The 20,867-nt window shown below is 35.3% G+C and overlaps 2 protein-coding genes across 3 annotated transcripts in view; one reads left to right on the top strand and one right to left on the bottom strand.

Moving 5' to 3' along the window:
• Nucleotides 1-20,867, top strand: part of LOC146998342 (uncharacterized) — a 255,903-nt gene that overhangs the window by 119,312 nt on the left and 115,724 nt on the right. The window lies entirely within an intron of this gene.
• The window catches only part of LOC118191220 (endothelin-converting enzyme 1-like), a 121,257-nt gene that overhangs the window by 12,809 nt on the left and 87,581 nt on the right, over nucleotides 1-20,867 (bottom strand). For both annotated transcript variants that reach the window (XM_085814140.1, XM_085814139.1), the window contains exons 14-17: nucleotides 19,112-19,176; nucleotides 10,384-10,435; nucleotides 10,187-10,248; nucleotides 2,928-3,070 (exon numbers count right to left, since the gene is read on the bottom strand). In XM_085814140.1, coding sequence (XP_085670266.1) covers nucleotides 2,928-3,070; nucleotides 10,187-10,248; nucleotides 10,384-10,435; nucleotides 19,112-19,176 — 322 coding nt within the window. The remainder of the gene's footprint in view (nucleotides 1-2,927; nucleotides 3,071-10,186; nucleotides 10,249-10,383; nucleotides 10,436-19,111; nucleotides 19,177-20,867) is intronic.

Below are 20,867 nucleotides of genomic sequence, written 5' to 3'. Positions count from 1 at the left end.
ATAAGGATTTTCTTTGTCTGTTTTTTTAATTATTTGCGTATCCATCTCACAACTCTCGATCCTACAATTCGCATGATGCTACGAGCATTCTTTCTTAGTGTTGCAATTTCACTTTTGAGGAGTGTATTTTTCGGGATTCAAGGTTTACGCTGAAAATAAATATTTTTGCAACTTTTTATGATAATCACAAGTGACTTTCAATTTCTTTAATAAAATAAATTTCTTACTTGATGGTAAATGTGGTTTTACGTTTTACAGTGTTATCGTGAAAGTAAGCTTAGCCTTTTTTTAGATTTTATCTTAAGTACACTGCCATCCAAAATTTAAGGAACAACATGTTTTTTTGCGGCTAATTTAAGAATGAAGCAAAATAGAAACAAGGAATTTAAAGGACATGTTCGCTTTAATGAATGCGACATAGAGTATTTCTAAAGTTAAACACAAGTACGAATTACAACAAAACGTTGCACCATTGGCAGAGAAATCCACTCTTGGAGAAACAGTGCATTGCAGTTTTTTTTTTTGAGAAAAAATGAGATCATAACAATACAAAAATGGCTTCTAATAAGGAATGTGTTCATCCTTAGCTGCAATAAATTGGGACAGCGACGTTCCATGCTCTCAATTAAGTTGTTGGCCAGTGAAATGGGAAGCAATGATCAGACACGAAGTAATCCTTGTTCAACCTCAACTAACGACCTTGGAGGAAGGACTTAAAGTAGCAACCTCTCTCCCAAGGTAGTCCCAAAGATTTGCTCTATCAGATTGCGATTTGGTAATTGAGCTGGTTAATCCAGTGTCTTCATATCATGACTCTGGAAATATCCTTCAGCAATCCCAGCTCGCTGTGGTCGCGCACTGTCGTCCATCAAAAGAAATCCAGGACAATAGCAGCGGCATATGGGTGGATATATTTATCAAGGAAATCGTCTCTACATCTTACACTGGTCAGAGTTCTTCCACAAAACATATGCATATCAGTGTCACCAGCGAAAGAGATCCCAGCTCAAACCTTTATTCCACCACCTCTGTAGCTGTGTCTTTCCACAATGTGGGATGGATTGTGTCTGGCGCGTTGTTCCCTCGAGATCAGCTGACAACCTGAACTCATCTGTGAAAGAACAGTAGCCCCTTGTTGAATGGTTCGGGAGATGTGTTCTTTTCAGCAAAATAAACCGGCACCTCTGTATCCTCGGGTAAAGAGGACTCAAACAACTGGCCATCTTGCGTATAGACCTGTATTGCGCAGACGTCTGCGCACTGTAGTAGCTGAGATTCTTATTCCTGTTGCCACTAAATGATCTGCAATAAGCTGAGCAACTGTAATGTTACTCCTCCGTCGGACCGAAATAGCTAAATAACAGTCTTCCGCAGGTGTTGTAACTCTTGGTCTGCCTAGAACATGTCTTCTAGGCACAGAATCTTCGGATTCAAACTGATTCCATAGTCTGTGGACTAAACTACGAGAGACATCGAGCCGTTTAGCAGCATCCCGCTTGTGACAACACAATTTTCTTCCATCCATCGCATCGCCCGCCACCTCAACGAAACACTCAAAGGACTTCTACCGGAAGCTGATAGTCTCTCCTAGCTACTGTCAACGAATTTGCTAATAACAATTGAAGATCAACACACGTAAAAAAAAAAAAAAAAAAAAAATAATAATAATAATTTTTGCATTTTTTTTCTCCAATTCATATATCAGCATTCAATTTCTATAAAATAGAAGTTATAGCTATTGTTTTTCCATATATCTTTTTAAACTTCATTATAATATATTATGCATATATTATATATTATTTTTAAACTTCATGCATATAAACTGTTAATATAAATGTTACTGACATTTTTGCAATGGTGAGCTTTGAAATACAGGCTATTCCTTAACTTTTGGAGGGCAGTGTAATTTCATGAACTCAACAGAAAGTATTTTTACAATCTTTTAACATCTTTCATACTACATTTCTACTTTCGAAAACCTCCGTGCTATCTATTATGCAACATACTCCATTCCTGAATTAAAGACTTATCGCACGGAATGGCAAGTTACGAATGTTTGTAGATGTATAGTGTCTGTGCGGCATAGGGACACTGTACGTATGCGGCGAGCCGAAAGCCCTCTTGAGAGGTTGATGGAAGGGAAAGTGAAATGGAAGACCAGTGGACTCGACCCCCGGGGTTTCTGTTCTCCAATATTGGGGACGGAACTCACCAATTCGTACTGTCACCTGTATGGTGCTCAAGGCTCTTGACAGGTGCAATCATCTTGTCGCGATGAATTTCGTGGGCTTGCTATGGTATGGAACAAGTGAGATTAGTAGCAAAACCAAGAATTATCGCATTTTGTTTTTGCAGCTCTTGAAACTGTAGCATGTAACAACTAGATAGTAAAAGTTCTATGGCTTCAATACCGGCTGGTAAATGCAGTCTATATTTCATGCTTCCTACTTTAGGAAGCATGAAAGGTACCTAAGCGTGCCTCAAGTGGTGCCCAAACTAAAACGTAGTGAAAGATAAATTTTTCCTATTTCGATACGCTAGATTGTGTCTCGCCCCTCTTTTTAACTGTTTTTAAGTGGAGAAGTGAGAGTGAAAGGGGAAAAAACTATGCACGTTATTTTAATGTAAATGGGTAACGTGTCAAGGTAAAAATTCTGCAATCCGTCGCTGGAATTTAGGCAGAGAAATAGGCTTTCGCGTTTAAGCTTTCGAAATACCTAATAGTTTTTATACTAACCCCTTATTAGGATTTCACGTATATCAGTATAAACGGACTGGTTGATATAAATATAGATTTTCAAACAGCCAATTTGACAAGCAGGAATACAAAAAGAGAATGAAAGACCACAGGCATATCTCTTATATCTCTTATCCATTGTTCGAGATATAGAAAATAGAGGAAAACAGGGAGACTTGATTTATCTTACCTTCATTCCATTACGAACAGTATACTTAGCGTATTGCTCCAAGAAACACCCGGTTTTAGTTTTGAAATGTTTGTTCGTTTCGTTGCTCCAGCGGTTTTCCACTTCTCTACCCTCATACTCTGATGAATACTGCACTATTCGACCTGAAATTTTATTATCGTTTGTAAAAACTCTTGATATTATAGTGGAACGATATTCATAAATAATGCCAGATATGGCATTTCTCACATAAAATATAATTTTCTATATATATATATAATGAATATATATATATATATATAACTGTTAATCTTTTGGCTACTAACGGGATATATATGTTTCCTTAAAACTTTAAAAATTACTGCTGGGTTAAAAAGTACTTAGAATCTCCTGAATGTTGGGAATCATCTTCCAATAGTTGGAAAATCAAGACGCCGCTATGCTCGTTCTACGCAAATAAACACAGAGAAAGGAACAAATATGATTTTCCCAATGTGTAATGTTGTGTTATGCAAAGAATGCATCTGTATCATACGATGTAAAACTGTATTTCATATACGTCTCCCAGAATAAGACGTGTCGTTATAGTAAGTCGATCGCTACGTGTGGGGGATATATTTGTCCCAGTCTTTGGCATAAAACCCGTTTGTCAAAATATCCCAAATGCTAAATATACCTTATTTATGATATGCTTTGTGCACTTGGATAGAAAGCGAGGTAATATTTTTAACTCAATTTTTTTTTTAAATTTAATAACTGATGAACGAAAGCGCAAATATAAATTTGGATTGTGAATTCAAAGCATGGAAAGATTATTGTCAGAAAACACTTATTAAAGTTTGGGAAAAACCGTACTTGAAGTTACTGGGAAAGCTATATAATTCTGAATAAATGTTACTAACAAAAAATGGCATTTAGAATACAATTTCTAAAGAATATGAAATATCTAACATCTCTGAACGAGTTTTTGAAAGGTACTGTCAAATTTATAAAAATATTACAGGATTCATCTCATATTCTGGTAGGGGTAATGAAAGGAAGCTTAGAAGGAGTTCAGAAATATAGTTTTCTAATTAAATATTACAAGTGCTTGGAAGAATAAGAACTGCTAATTAACTTTAAATTACTATGTAATCATTATGTTAATTTAAATTTCAATGTTTGATAAATAAGGATCGACTTCTAATTTCCGAAATTATCATCAGAGGTATGTAACTTTCGGAGGCACTTCCGCAGAGAACCCGGTAAATGTAAACATACATCGCCAACTTTGGCGATAACAGTTCAAACCTGGTAACCCAGCGGATTTATCCTATTCGCTTGTTCGAAGTTTGCAACCATTCCTCTTGCGTTCATTTTGTTGAATTATCACTGTCGTTGTTCGCATTTGCAGATTTATATTATTCTTCTCTTACTTATTATTATTTTTTCTGAATTTTTTAACAACGAATAGATAGAAATATTTTCGTAGATAGATGCCGGTTCTCGGTTCGGGATGAAAGGAAGAAAATACGGCGGGAGGGGTGAAGCTAATTTGTAACACGGCTGTTCACGTTGTGTTCTTAATTATTAACAGCTCTAAGAACCAGCAATTTAAATTACTAAGTAATGCTTTTATTTTTATTATTGGTTATTGTCATCTAAAATTATGAGAATAAATCAATTTTCTGGCGTAAAATTTTAACAAGATAATATATTGTTAATGCTTTTCTAACAATAACCTTTCAGAGGATGGCAAGTGTGACATAAATAGATGACTGAGTTGAAATAAAAAAGATTATTCATTATCTAACATGACAGAATAGTTTGATGCATCACCATGGTCATCAAAATTAGCAAACCACTGCTGGTGTAAGGAATATATTGTTTTCTGCGTTAACTGGAATTTAAGACAATTTTTTTTTTTTTTTTTTTGTTTTTGTTTATCACGTTTAACAGGTTAATTTCAGTACATTAATACTAATTTATATTTTTCAAATGAATTTTTATTTCCGTTATAAATGCTTATATATTGTCTTATACTTAATATATTCTTTTCTGTGCTAAATTGAATTTAATATAATTTTCGTATATCACGTTTAACAGGTTAGTTTTACACCTACATGCTTATTATCTGTGAATTTTTACTACCATATGCTTAATATATTGTTTTGTCTGCTAACTTGAATTTACATGCACTAAAAACCACGTTTACAAAATATCACGTTTGTGGCTCGGCTCATCGCCGATGAACCGTGAGCTTGACGAGTAAAAATGCAACGGCGCCAACGGGTTCTCTGCGGATGAAAACCCTAACTTTCTCCTTAAGAAATTAAAGTTTCGAAAAGTAAAATGTCGAAGATATAAGTTTCTACTTTTTTACCAATAAATAAACAAATAAAATAAAAAACAAACTAATATTATTTTGAAAATATTGTAATCGAACAGAATAAATCATAACATGAAAAACAAAATGTTAATTGGAAGTTAACATCATTGTAGTCTGTATAATCTTTAGTCTTTGCTTGAATTGTTTACGAACTATGTCGCAAAATCAACCACCTTTTAGCCTTCCCCCTTCCCCAAATTCCAAGTTAATCTTGCACCAAGATGTGCGATGGAAGGTTTCGGTTTCATCAGAGATACAACGAGCGCATCAATGAAACCGCTCGTTCAATAGCAGAAGTTCGGTGCTGAACTTTTCGGAACATTTCGTTAACGCGCTTTTCGATATATCCTGTTAAACAGCTGCAAAAGTCCGATATAGAAACCGCTGCATTTCGAGGACAGGTCCTGAGTTGGTACAAAGAATATCGAAAAGGTTTTACAGTTTCGTGTGTTTAAAATCAACCTTTTGAAAGCCTTCCCTGTAAGGTACGATAACGTGAAATTGGAATCGGAACATTTCGTAAATATCAGGCGATTTGGTTTGGTTTATTTAATTATGGCAAAGCACACTAGGGCTATCTGCCTAAGAGGAGGGATGCCTTCGTGGAGGACTTTCTAAGGGAAACTGGCTCGTATACACGTTACACATGGGGAAAGCCACGAAAACGCCCATGCAGCCAGCCCTTTCGCGGGATTCGAACCTCGGACCGAACTTCCAGTGTTCAGCGACTTTACCGCTCGGCCGCTGGTGAGCCCTAAATATCAGACGAAAGCAGAGAAATCGACGAACTTTATACTGAGAAAAGCGCAGATGGTAAATTTGTTTTATGGGAAAAAACCTGAAGCAGAAGTTATTCAAGTAATATTATGAGATATTTTTGCAGAATTGATTCCAAAGGAGCTCCTAGGTTTTATGAAAAAAAGGCGTTACAAATTCCGCAGCATTTTTCACCCACTATTCGCAATCTCTAAAGTAAATCTCAAAAGAGGAAAACAGTGGAAGATAAAGAAACGTTTAAACTAGGTAAGAGAGCTGTGGTACTGAGAAGGCATTCACCGATATATGCAAAAATGCATTAATTTTTTTTTACACAAATTATATTTATTGAAAACATATAAATAAAAGTACAAAATATGTGTATTGAATTTAAATATTTAAAATTAAACACATTTATTTTACTTCCCCTAATAATTCTTTAAAATTTGTTGAATAATTGGTGACAACTCTTCTCAGTAATTCTTTGAGATGCTTGTTAGTTAATACTGATCGTTGTTTGGATTTCACGAATTTTAAAGTGGAATAAAATGATTCACATAAGTACGTTGTTCCGAAAATTAAAATAATTCCCCAAGCAGCCTTTTTATATTTAGGATACTTCGATTCTGGTACAAATTTCCAAAATTCAGTAATCGGCGTAGACTTATATTTTAATTGTAGAGCTTGATCTTCTTGCATCTCTGTTAATTCTAATTCTCCAGATGCTTTCTGGGTCATAATTATATTGGAAATGGAAAACTTATTTTGAATTATGTTAATTTCAAATGGATTCAGAAAAATATCAAGACACGATTTAACATATTTCAAGTCTTGAAATCTATTTTGGAATTACATCAATATTCCTTCTAGCTTTTTTGTATACTCGTTGAGTTTTTCTTGTTTAATATTGGAACACATTTTTTTTTTTAAATTTGAGGAAAATGACAAAATGCTTTACTTTCATGTCCTTTTGAAAAAGTTGCAATTTAGTTTGAAAACTAAATATATACTGTGAGATGTCAGATATTATTTTATTTTTTTCCTGCAATTGTAAATTCAGTGTTTGCAAATGTTCCATAACATCAGTCAAAAACATTATTTTCTTGTAACGACTCGTCATCGTCTAATTCTGAATAGATACAAATAGAATACAAATAGAATACAAATCTACAAATCGATTTAATACGTTGCAGCTAGATAACCATCTAACAATGGAAAAGAAATTAATGTCATTTGAAAGTTCTTCGTCCTTTAATTCGTCAAGGAAATTTTTGAGTTGTCGATGACGTGCATTGGTGCGAATGTAATTTACAATGTGTAACACTGTTTTCATAACATCAGGATATTTTAAATATTTTGTAATGAGATGTTCTTGGTGAATTATGCAGTGAATCGGTATAAATTGTGGAATTTGAGTATCATCTCTTAAAAGCTCAATAACACCGATCTTTTTACCCAGCATTGCCGGAGCTCCTTCACTTGCAGTGCTTACAAGTTTATTATAGGGCACATCAAAAGTTTTCGTTATGGAATCTAATGCATTTTTAATATCGACACCGCGGATTGACTCTTGAAGTGCTACTGAATCTACAACGAACTACTAACAACGAAGTCAGGTGAAACAAAACGTATGAAAACTGTCAATTGCGGAAGATCTGTGATATCTGTCGCTTCATCAAGAACTAATCTGAATGCAACACAGTTCTTCAAATCATTTTTAAAATTATATTCAAGACGTGTATTAATTGCAGTTATGCGTCGTTCGGTTGTGTGTCTCGAGAAGGGAATTTGCGAAACAACTTTGTGAAATGCTGCATTTTTTGGATCTAAAACTTTAAGTACATCTTCCAAGTTTTTTTTTAATAAACTCTCCCTCTCCATACGGTCGTTTTGCAAGCAATATTCCAGGCAATAACAAAACTGGCTTCAGCCACATATGTGGCTATTAGCTTGATTGCTAAAAATCACCAAAATTGACTGTTGTGTATTTAAATTTGACTAAGTTAAAGAAGAAAGATTATTTGATCTTAATTTGGAATTTGGTGGATACTGATTAGAAATTGAGGATGATTGGTTTCATAATGTCAACGTAAATTGCTAGCTTTATAAATTTTGACCGTAGAATTATAAATAACACATAATGCTTTTCCGTTATTGTTAATAAAAAAAATTCTTCTCCCCCTCATTATTAAAACTTCTATTTTGTTGCTCGTATTTTCTTTTTTTTTTTTTTTTTTTATTTTCGTTCTCTGTCCTCCTATTTTTAAAAGAACTGCAATTAAATAAAGAAATTGAGAAAATACAAGTTTTGTGTTATTGAAACAATAGCAGCACGTGTTACATACTGCGAAACAAATTATAGTTAACTTACCAAAAATTTCAGATTACAAATTATATCCGTAGCAAGATAGTGATACAAATTGTTTCCTCCAGAGCACAATGTCAACTGTCCGTTGCAATGAAAGTTTACAAATTCAAAATCGGTCTGGAGTCGGTCGATTAAGTAGATCGTAGATCGTCATTCGTCGAGAAACAATCGACCAGACAAGGCCTTGACTCCCATATGTTTCTCATAATTCACGAGGCATTCGAAAGGGAAGAAAATCCGACGAACAGAACTGTTACGCAACTGTTTATGTTCGTTCGCGAAGTTTTCAATGAGTCGTATCATTCTTAACTTGTACGGAAATGAAATTTCTTACAACGTTGCACTTAATCTTTCAGGTTTGTTGTCAGTAATTTAAAAGACATTTTGAAACACATACGGAACGATAGGCTCGCGAGCCGCAGGTTGGCCACCCCTGGCATATGTGTTGGATTACCCTTTTCTAAAGCCGTACTGGTATTCGCTGGTTGTGTTGCCTTTGTGCAATTTATGATTCAGGCGGTGGACTAGGATTTTTTCATTCAATTTTCTTCCCGATGATAGTCTGCATATTGGATTGTAGGAATCCGGAATATTAAACTCTGTATTCATGATATACTGTTAGTATATATGATTTCATCTTACATCTCCTCATCCAAGTTTAGCGTTATGAAAGTGTGTGCATTGTGCTCCAGCGTTTTTTTATGGTGCTGTAGTGCAAAGTCAGTGTATACTATCAGAGTATATGAATTCATCGTTCGCAGTGTGTTCTTACAGTATTGCATGTAATTTTTCCTAAAACACAGTTTGTAAATACTATTTTATCTTATTAGACCAGCACATTTTCATTATACGAAACATAAACATTTTGCTAAAACTTAGTAAGTTTTTGAAGTCCACTAGCTACGAATTTTGTAAAACAAATTCAATATTAAAATCACTGTTGCAAAATATCGAAAGATAACGAAGATCCGATTTGTGAAAAAATGCCACTACGCTATACAAATTGCTTTACCCATCAAGTAATGAATGTTTCTTTTATGCGGAAGTGTCCCCGCCTTTCGATTTGAGCGTAACTGTAGAATGTGTTAATATTAAAGAACCTTCGTATGTGTAAGTACTTCCAAATTGCTGTGAACATACCTTGGATGTAAATGAAACACATCCCTGTGGCTACCATAGCTCAGCAGGACTGCATCAACCGCAGACGGATAGGGGGTCTCCTTTCGTTCTCACCTCCATGCTTTCCCTAGTTACTCTTTAAACCGGGCACGCGATAAGGAATAACTACTTTTCTGGAGGCACGCTTTTGTTGTGTAAGTTGTCAGTAAACACGGCTGACTACAAGATAGAAGACACATGGCTTGAATTCACAAGAGAAGTAGTTAATTTTTTTTATGTCTTCTCTTTCGAAATTCTTTAGCGTCTCTAAAATGGCAGCCGAATTTAATTGTGGTAGATAGTAATTCATCACCACCTAAATTTGATAGACTGGCTATCGTCCGTAGCGCTATTCACTTTTTAAGTGTATGTGTGTATGGGGGGGCAATGTAAGGAATTACCTCTTTTTCTCTTTAATGTTCTAATGTTTTCCCTTCAATGTCCTAAGCAGGTTCAACTAATCTCTAACAGCATAAATCATTAAATGCTTCTAATTCTGGCCAGAGAGAAGATAAGTTTTCACGGACTTAGGTGATTAACAACCTCTTGAGTCATAAATTTTAGAAACCTGTATCGGAATGCATTTAGCTATTAAGAATTTTAAAGCAAATCTAGTAAATAATTACTTACCATCGAATGCATGCATAAGTTCATGTCCATAAATAAAACCTATAGTTCCAAAATTCAAGTATCTGAAATAAATGTATGAAAAAATGTTAATTTTTAATAAAGTATCAAAGGTTGTCTAAAAGAATTTAATTTTAAGGAAACTAAATACTTTTATTTTGAAGGAAAATTTAAATATACGTGCGAGACAGATTACTAACTTTGGTCGATCCTTGTTGAACATGTAGTCCTGCAATGCTGAAGCACTAATGTCTGTTGAAAGAAAGTTATTAGTAAGAAATGCACTCTAATAACGAAATTAAGGATTTATTTCAATTTCAATATTTTGAAATATGGATGATGTAAATTAAAAGGATGTTTCAAGACATCTTTTATTAAAATTGACATTGTATGTTATTCATAGTTGCAAATACATGTTTTAAGACAAAGCAGTTCATTTTCATGCATATTATGCAAAAACATTTGAATGCAAAATCTCTGTATATTTCGAAAACACATAACCTGCAGAAAAAAGATGACTTTTGGATTTCGGAAATGATAAATTAAAAATCCATTGGAAAAAATACTCCTTAAAACATTTTAAACAACTAATACAAAAAATACATCCAAGCATATAGATTTCAATAAGTCCCTTAAAGACAGAAAGCAATAAAGTATATTGGTATTACAATGTAATGTTCCATTATACTAATCTAACCAGTTATTTTACGTTTTGTATCTTTACTATTATTTCTCATTTCCGTCTTTCTCGCCAGAATACTTAAGTATGTACTTTCTCAACTGTATTTAAGTTGAGGAGGTTTTTATACTGTAAGATAGATCGTGTTGTACCTCTTTCAGGACACGTTACTAAGTTGCTGATAGCTTACATAAGTAATACATTGTTCATTGTACATACATTGTAGTCTTCGGTTTTGCGTTGTAATTGCCGGTATTTGAATATCTACGCAGGTTAGATTTGTGAGCCATCTTTGCGTTAAATTTGAACTTACTGTAACCGTAAATTACGTACCCACAAGTGATTGGTTGAATTATAAGCATGAGGCGTGCATTTGTGTTCCTGTTCTGATAGAATAAAACGATTTGTTTTAAACCTTCTTACAACTTTGTCGTTCTGTTCAGATATAGCGATGATTCCCTTAATGTCTGTTACGAGTTTGCTATAGTTTATTTTAACAAAGAGTTTAACTTTGTAACACCTCAGGTGAATGCTTTTATCCTGCGAGAAAGTCTGCGTCGGTATCGTAGCACTGAACGCGACAATATTTAGAGAGAGCAACACTCAAACTGAGAAATTTTATAAGATGTTTATAGAATTATAATTCTGTCGTTATGTACTCGATAGGTTTTTCTAAATTAACCTACTAATTCTGAAAATTTTCGGAAAATGATTGGAGGGTAGTTCAATTTGATATGTATATGTTACGGTGAAACACCGAAATCTGGAGAATGTCGACTTTCACCGGTAAATGTCAACATTCACATAGTCGCTTGGTGTATGTCCGAAATATTTTCCAAATACTCTTATTTCTGACTTACACCGGAGAATGTCGACATTCACCATGTACTAATGGTGAATGTTAAACATATAAGAATATTATATTTCCTTCTCCGTTATTCATTCGCGAAAAAGCGCACTTGAGACTCAGAATAAGAACTTAAGAATATAAGAACATAAAACACACAGTACATTCAAAATGAAAAAGGAAAATAATGGAAGTTCTAAACTTACCAAATTATGTGATTCAAATCTTATTTATTGCAACAACTTAAACTATTATGACACTTTGAATTGCACAAGAGGCCCTTGCTTTTACAACTGCATTTATTTGTGGAACACTTCCTTTTGGAATAGCAGCGTGTACATATACTCCTCTCTTTTCGACCTACACCAGAGCATATCTGTGATTGTCGACATACACCGGTGAGGGTTCGAATGTACAAGAATGTAAAGAAATATTCCATCTTTCACCGACGTATTTGGTGAATGTTGACATTCTCCGGTGAAAGTCGACATTCTCCAATTTCAGTCTTTCACAGTAACATATATATTATTAATTAATCTCCATAAGTAACATATATATTATAATTAATCTCCATCTTCGAAGTCATATACATCGAAGCTCAGACATTTACTCACTGAATTTTAGTTGAATAGAAAAGCATGACTGAATAACGCTTTTCCAGGAATCATTTCGAGATTATCTCTTTGGTATCTGCCATAAATTGGCTCTCGCGTAGTTTTGGATTGCTTGAATTGTCTAAGAGTGTTACCCTTTCCTCAGATCTGGAATATAAATGTTCCGCATTTTAATTATACTAAATAAAGCTCAAAGAAATTTAGTCTACTAATAGAGATTTAAATTTTGCTACTGAATGCGGGGCAGGAAAGGATATTCACTGCTTATTTGTTTTTCTGTTCTTAGGCAGCTGAATGGTTGATTCAGTGGCTTCAACACATAAAAAATAGTGTCTATTGCCTATGGGAAACGGTAACCTGTAAAATAATGCTGATGAGTTTATGAGGGTTAGAATCTGACGAATAAGATAGGTAATAGGTCTGTCGTTATATATTCGATTGGTTTTTCTAAGTTAACCTACTATCGAAATTTTTTGGAAAATACTTGGAGGGTAGTTCAATTTGATATGTGTATGTTATTAATTAATTTTCTTCGAAGTAACATTCATCGAAGCGCAGACATTTGTTCACTGAGTTTTAGTTGAATAGAAAAAACATTACTAAATAATGCTTTTCCAGGAACATTTCGTGATTGTCGCTTTGGCATCTGCCATAAGTTGGCTCTGGCATGGTTTTGGATTGCTCTAATTGTCCAAGAATCTTATCACTTTCCTCAAATATGGGATATAAATGTTACACAATTTAATTTAGTCTACTAATTTAGGTTTACAATTTGCAACTGAATTCGGCTCAGGAAACGATATTCACTGTTTATTTTTTTTTCTGTTCTTAGATGGATGAATAGTGGACTCAATCGCTACAATATATAAACAAGTTAGTGTTTATGTACGGGGATACGGGAATGCAAGAAAGCATTCCTGATTCGGATACGGGGATACGGGATGAAGCAAGCATCCCCGAGCAAGATTAGCAAGCATACGGGAAACGTAAAGCTCTAAAATAGTGCTGATGAATGATTGAGGGTTAGAATCAGAGAAATACTTTGCTCAAAATACGGTTTTACGCCCACTGTTCCAACAAAGATGTGGAAATTAAGTATTAACAAGATAGTTGCTTGAAGAGAATTGACTTGCAGTATTACAGTTTCGAAGGTTTACATGAAACATCTACTACTAGTGAAAATAATGGACAAGGATCCATGTTCGTAAGTGAAAATAAGGGAAAGAAATACTAAAATAGTCTAGCTAAACGATAGTAAAAGAAGAACATAGTTTTATCCATAGCTGAAAGGGTAAAAAATGTATTAAGAGGAAAATCGTTCAAAAGAAATAGGTAAAGGCGAATTAGACTTAGTATTAGAAGTCCAAACTGAAAGATTCTGATGCATGGAAAATGTCTTCAGGAAATCTAGTTCGCTAAATGATTTCTTTTAATAATTTAGACTGCAGATAAAAGAAAAACATGACTTCTTGATAAGAAATTGTATGGAATAAAAGATTTATTTTTTTTCAGCATTTTAAATATTTCTTTCTTTGATCATTGCATATTAACCCTTTGAAGGCCAACACAGCCGAGACAGCCTTTCATTTAAATGACCACAGCCGACCGAAACAGCCGAGTTTGCGATGTTGTTTTCTTCCCTCATGTTCAAAGAAAGAAATTAGTTTCCCCAAATGCATTATATCGATTTATTGCAGACAGCTTGTGCTAAAAGTGTTTATTCGTGGTTTCTTATCTTTAGATTGCGCGTGACGTTTGAGATCTTCACACCTCTTGGTGCGTTAGTGGACGGGGAGGGGAAGAAATTGCTATGAACCTCGAAAGGCAAGTTAGGCGTTTTGGTACTTTAAGCACATGGGTTAGCGAAGTCTTTGGTTTTCTATGGGTTAAACTATATCGACAGAGACCACTATAGCCCGAAGAAGGCATATCTTGTATAGGATATGATAAGCGTTTTAACACGTTCGGTGCCATGTACGAGATGCACGATAATACTGATAGTTAGCAAATTATGTTAACTTGCCAGCTAGGAGATAACTCACTATTGATCGCCTTACCTAAATCACCTAGTACGAGTATTGTCGTGCAAATGCATACAGAAAGCAAAAATATTATATCATTTGTCAATTACGAATATACTTGTGTAAATTTATTTGCTGCTAAAAGTAAACTGTCATACCTATATTTAAATAATAAAACATCAGAAAATAAAAAACATAGAAACACAGATAGGATCTTGGGCAAGAATAAACGGATGTACCCTTTCAGCTTCAACAGCAGACGTGTTAAGGTTGGAACTGTGGAATTTCGTCGGTAGGACAAGAAGCAATACGAAAGTTGAACTTACGTAGAAATGCACATTTTACACCTGATTCTGGTAAAGAATGGACTCTGAAAAGGACCGTGATAAGAGTAATAAGATGAAAATATTTTAACTGCTAAATGAAAAATATTTATTCATTAAAATCGTTCTTAAATCGTGGAATTCCCCAATCAAAAACTGACTTCAAACAGTAAGATGGGATTAAACAGGAAATGAAAAAGTAAAAAGAAGGCAACTTTTGTTTCGCAGGATGACAGTATTTTAGTTGCAAGAGGAAGTAACTTAAAAAATATTTATGATACACTATAATTCTGAAATTTGGTACACTGCATGACACTGACGTTAAGAAAAATAAAAGGGAATGAGATGCATTAAGTTCCAAACTGAATTGTTGAGCAGCATCAAGCAAATTCATGTTTGGGAGACCCTTAGTTAAATCTTCTCTGTACTGTTAAACAGAACAATTATATCATCAAGCAATGCAGCGAAAGCAAATAGGGAAATAACGTTCACTCTAGGGTTTGCTAAATACCCATGATGGCCATATTCAAATTTCACGCACTTGACATGACTTACCCTCGAACGTTTGATCACAGCATACATCAATTATTCCCTTAATAACTTCAATATTTGAGAAAATAAGACTTCATCTCTCAATAAAAGAGGTATTCAATTTATGAAAATTTACGATGCACAATATAGTACAGTGCCATCCAACCGGAATAGTAGTTAGTGACTCTCACTGCCGTACTCAATGACCAGAGTTCGAATCCCGGAGAAGGCATGGATCTTTTTAAATGTATAGCCGAAAGTGCTTTGTCTTAAAGATCTGTTGAAAGTCTGGTGGTAGGGTAAGAGAGGTGGAAGACCCTAGGAACCAGACGTTCTGTCACCTGTATGGCGTAAAAATCTTACCAACGGCAGGCGCAATCTTGCCTCCTTGGCACGATGAATTTCTTGGGCTTGTTCTGATGTCAAATAAGCTACATTAGTTGCAACAACAACAAAGTACAGTTGTTTAAAAAAATTGAAAAATGAGATGTAAGAGAGGATTCTTCCTTTCTCAGTTTTGAGAAGCATAATATAATCTTTATAGAACTTAAAAAATAACTTAAAAACGGAAGTTTAGAAACTCTCTTACTCAAAGTGTATTAAATTAATGTTATTTTCATATACTACTTTAATTAGAGTATTTAAATTAAGCTAACTACACGTGGGCTGTCACTATAAGTTCCATCTCAGTTTAGGTCGAAGTCTCCTGCGAAGATATAATTCGAGGGTCTGATGCCACTGTAACCCCCTCCTCAACTCCTTGAGGAGACTCTCGTGTCGAGAGACTAAAATGCTACGAGGTTCAAAGACACTTGAATTAAAAATCTTCCCCCGTTTGCTCGAAAATGAAACTCAAATTTTACGGCATACAAATCGGTCTAACTGCGATGAGCACAATACTCACCAAGGGTAGAAAATATGAAATACATGTAAGATTGTGTAAATTTTGCTGAATACATATTTTTCATAACTGAGAAAAATTAAATGATTTTCTACTTATAAGGATTTGTTTTCAGGTAAAGTCAATGTAATTCTAAATATCTAATTTTTTTTAGTTTGAAAAAAGAATGTTCTATCTCCATTTGAAATTTAGAAAATGTATTCTTTCTTCATGATAATAAAACTTTTTTCCCTTTCTCCGTCTTTTTGCTTTATTGTACGAAGAAATTGAAGTACTGTAATCACAATACTTTCGTGTACCACATTTCAAAGATAATATCCATTTTGACCGCTCTTCAACTTATTTAGACGATGTTTTTGTATGACATCTGTACATACTAACGCAATAAAGGACTGTTTTTCCAAAACGGCTTGTAGAATGCATTTAAAATGGATTCAGAAAGGTGTTTCCATGACGTCTGTACATACGCTCGTATGTACATATGTATCGTTACGAAATGTACAGGCGCGGTGGGATAGCTTTCCCGCAAAGCAGGTTTAGAATTGCCATAAAATAACAGGGTTGCCACATTTGGCGAGAAATCGCCCATTTGGCGATATCTGGAGACAAAATCGGCGATATACCATGGACGATTTGAGAACCTTCTGGAACGAATTCTTACCAGTTTAGCCCAGAATGTTTTCGAACACAAGCCGAAAGCTATATAAACCCTGCTGGTCCGTAGTTAGTGTGTGTGTGCCTCGTCGAGAGGGCGAGGCAGAGTGCTTCGTCTGGAGTGCGAGATAGTATCAAGTTGGTGTCTCGTCTAGCGAGTCAGTCCGTGCGGAGTCGATCGAGCTGACAGTCGGGCACCGGGTGCCGAGTGGGTCGTCGAGTGCACCGAAGGAGTCTGTTAGTGTATCGCGGTTAGTGCATCGTCGAGAGAGCGTGTTGAGCTACGGGAACGACTGAACCGAAGAGTCGGGAGCTGTGCTCTGTGTGTCGTCGAGTGCATCACGAGTTGTAGCGTGGAGAGTCTCGAGAGTGCGTGGAGTTCCGAGAACGATCAAGCAGAGTCGGGAGCTGTACTCTGGTGCTTTGCAGTGAAGCTGTCTTCATCGTTATTGCCTGATAGTGTGAAGGCTGCGTCGCTGAGGTTCAGCTTGTTTATAGGAGATCTTCGACGACTGCAAAAAGTGACTTTGGATCTGTCCTGATTAATACTGGCTAAATAAAGTGTTTCGATACTGCGTCATGAAGTGTCGTTGTTATTCACTCCAAACCCACACGAATCCCGTACGAACTGGTGTCAGAAGAAAAACGCATTTTCCAAAACGGCTTGTAGAATGCATTTCAAATGGATTCAGAAGGGTGTTTCCATGACGTCTGTACATATGTATGTTTCTTGCATAACTCAAAAACGATGAGCCGTAGAACGTTGAAAATTTTGTACCTGGTACAAAACAAACTTATTGTATATATACACAGTAAGTTAACTGTATATGTATATATACAAGTATATTACAGAAGCGTTTTGCTGCAAAAATATCCAATTATCATTTCCATGCATCTGCCTCCTCTTGACGAAGTTTGAATCAGATTTCTGTTGTACTCCTTATCTTCTTTTTATGCATTTCTGTTGTTTTTGAGATTTCTCCTTTTAAAAACACAATTGATTTTTTTAACATTTTTTATTGGAAATTTCGGGATTGCACTGATTTTTAAGTTCATTAATTTGTGGAATTGGTTCGAAGTTTATTCCTGTTTCAGTCTCTATCTGTATAATTCCCCCCCCCCCTCTTATCGAGCTGGGTGATTTCTGCGTTTTTATTTCTGCGTTTTGTGAATGGTGGATTTTTTGCTATAGAAATGATTGTATTGTGTTGTTGTTATGCTCTGGATGAGGTTTTTGATAATATGATGATTTTTAATAATGAGGATTTTAATATAATAATGTTAATCTGCACGCAATAGTTGCATAACTATCAACAATAAAGTTTTAAGTAACACTAGCTAAAAGTTTTAAGTAGCGCTAGGCCGAACGATGCTGCCATTTTTTTTTTTTTACATTAAAAACTATTAGAAGAATATAAAATTAAGTGAGTTCATGCACCAATATCAAGTTCTATTTGCTAACTGAAACCAATAGTTAACTTTCGTGCACCGAAAAATTTGTTTTCTTGTTCATTGACCGAATTGCTTTGTTTTTGCACACAAACTCTAATCTTAATTGTAAAAAATTGGTTTTTCAACTGTATTTAGTGTCTTAGGCTGTAGAGTCATTAGGTTATTTTGAAAGAGGAGACGTGAAAATGATCTATGTCCTTGCCAGGACTTGAACCCTGGAATTCTCGAATACGCGTGGAGTGTGCTTCTAATTACACCACGAATGCATGCGCAAAGAAGAGAGAATATGTTCTATATACTCCCCGTTTTAAAAGGACAATAAGGAATTAGGGGACCAAATCACTAAATCCTGGTGATGACGAATTATCATCCATCACCTTTTAGTTCGGGAGTCACTTGTAGAGTCATTAGGTTATTTTGAACCAGGAGACGTGAAAAGTGTGCAACGCGCTCTCTGGGACACAAATACTGGACTTCTGGAATACGTGTCGAGTATGCTTCCAATTACACCATGAAGGCATGCGGAAAGGGGTGGAGAAAATACCTTATAAGGTTTTCTGTATTTTACAATTTTTAATAAAAATGCCTTGAGGTTTATCGATTTTTATTTTGTCGCGAAGTGAGAACTGAATTGGTTGAATAAGAAACATATCTCTAACGACAGTCGAGGAAATAAAATTAATAGAAGTGCAGCAAAAATGCTTTTAATTTAATAGGCAGTATAAAGAAGTGATGTGATGTCTATATCACTTAATTATACTATTAATTTTATTGGAGATAAGTGTTTATGTGTTTTGCGGAATCCCTAAATTAATTTATCCTCTTGGTACCAAAACTAAAGTATACCAGTCAGTTATTAATAAAACCATAACAGTAAAGAACAAAGGAAAAGAAAAAGGAATTCACCAACTATGTTCATCACCAGGTCAATACTGGCACTTGAGGTGATTGCATGGTAGTACGGTTTCCATCTGCAAAAATATATTTTAAAGTAACATAAGATTGCAATTTTTAAATAAACGGATGTCGAATGATAAAGTTTACTCTTAATTTATTGATCGAAAGTACAAAAATCTGTTTTAATTCGAAAAATGCAAGAAAAATCATGGTTGGACGAAACTGACTCAGTAAGTAATTTATGTTCAGAAGCTAGACGATAAACAATAGTAACTTGTGTTAAATTAGTGAAACATTTAATGCACTTACCGTACAGGTCTTCCTTCTTATCTTACGCTATTCGCTTTTAATTTTGAATACATTTATAGTAATATATATATATATATATACAGTTTTATTCAAAAAGAAAGAGCAGATTGGTCTCCAGATATCACTCCTTGTGATTTGTATCTCTGGGGTTACGTAAAAGAGCGTTTTATTATACCTCCTATGCCTGACACACTTGAAGACCTACGACATCGAATTATTGAAGCAGTGAATTCGATAACCAAAGGCCAGCGGATTCGTGTGTGGCAAGAAATGAGCCATCGTTTTGACATTTGTCGTGAAACACACGGTGCTCATATTGAATGCATACAATTGTAAACTTTTCTCTACCCATTAACGTTAGAATCATGTTTCTATCTTTTGTAGTTTGGAAGAAATAAATGTTTGAAATCTGCTCTTTCTTTTTGAATAACCCTGTATACACACTCACTTCCAAAAGTTAAGCACGAAGATGTAAAATGTAAAACTAAATCAATAATTATATACAGAAATGAAAACAATATTAAATGTTTGTAAGTTATCAAATAATGACATACTGGAGACTTAAACAGAATTATGTATAAAGTGAAAATAAACAGCATAAAGGGGAAAAAAAGGACATTAATAGGGTATGTGATCCCCTCCTCATCTGTATACACCTTGTGACCATGCTTTCAATTAGGTGGTCAACCACCGCAGAATTAAGCAATAGCCATTCTTTTTGCAGAGCAGTTTCCAGCTCAGTAAGAGTGGCTGGAGGTGGAAACGTGAAGATACAGTACGGCCGAGAGCATCCCAAAGATTTTCAATGGGATTCAGGCCGGGCGAACATGCTGGCGACGCCATACGCGCAATCCCTTCACACTCCAGGTAGTCATCGATGATGTCAGCTCTATGGGGGCGTGCGTTATCGTTCATTAAAACAAAAGTAGGGATAACTGCTGCAGCGTACAATCTCACAATGGGTTCTAGGACTTCATATCGATATCGGACAGCCGTCAAAGAACCCCGTCTAAAGATGTGTATGTTGGTGCTGTATCCTAATGAAATCCCTGTCCACACCATAATGCTTCCTCCTCGGAATGCGTGATGTTCGGTAATGTTTTGGGACTGATTGCGTGTTCGTTGTTCACGCCATATCTTTATACGCTTGTCATCTGGCTCCAGAGCAAATCTTGACTCATCAGTAAACATAACATTACCCCAGACAGACACATTCAAATTGGCATGTTCCCAGCACCACTGTAATTGTGCCCCTCTTGATTGGACGAATAGAGGAACACAAACTCGAGTTACCCAGGCGTACAGTCCACTCATATGTAATCTTCGGCGTATAGTAGCTGCAGATATCGCCTTACCAATGGACGCTAGAACCATAGATGTCACACATGTGGAGGTCGCTCTGCGATTCCCCTTGGCTACAATAGCAATATATCGATCTTCCGAGGGGGTTGTAACC

The sequence above is a fragment of the Stegodyphus dumicola genome, chromosome 3 (genome assembly GCF_044657685.1).
Source record: "Stegodyphus dumicola isolate Sdum_Otavi_A_Nest chromosome 3, ASM4465768v1".
Taxonomy (NCBI): domain Eukaryota; kingdom Metazoa; phylum Arthropoda; class Arachnida; order Araneae; family Eresidae; genus Stegodyphus; species Stegodyphus dumicola.
This window is presented reverse-complemented; position numbering and strand designations above follow the sequence as displayed.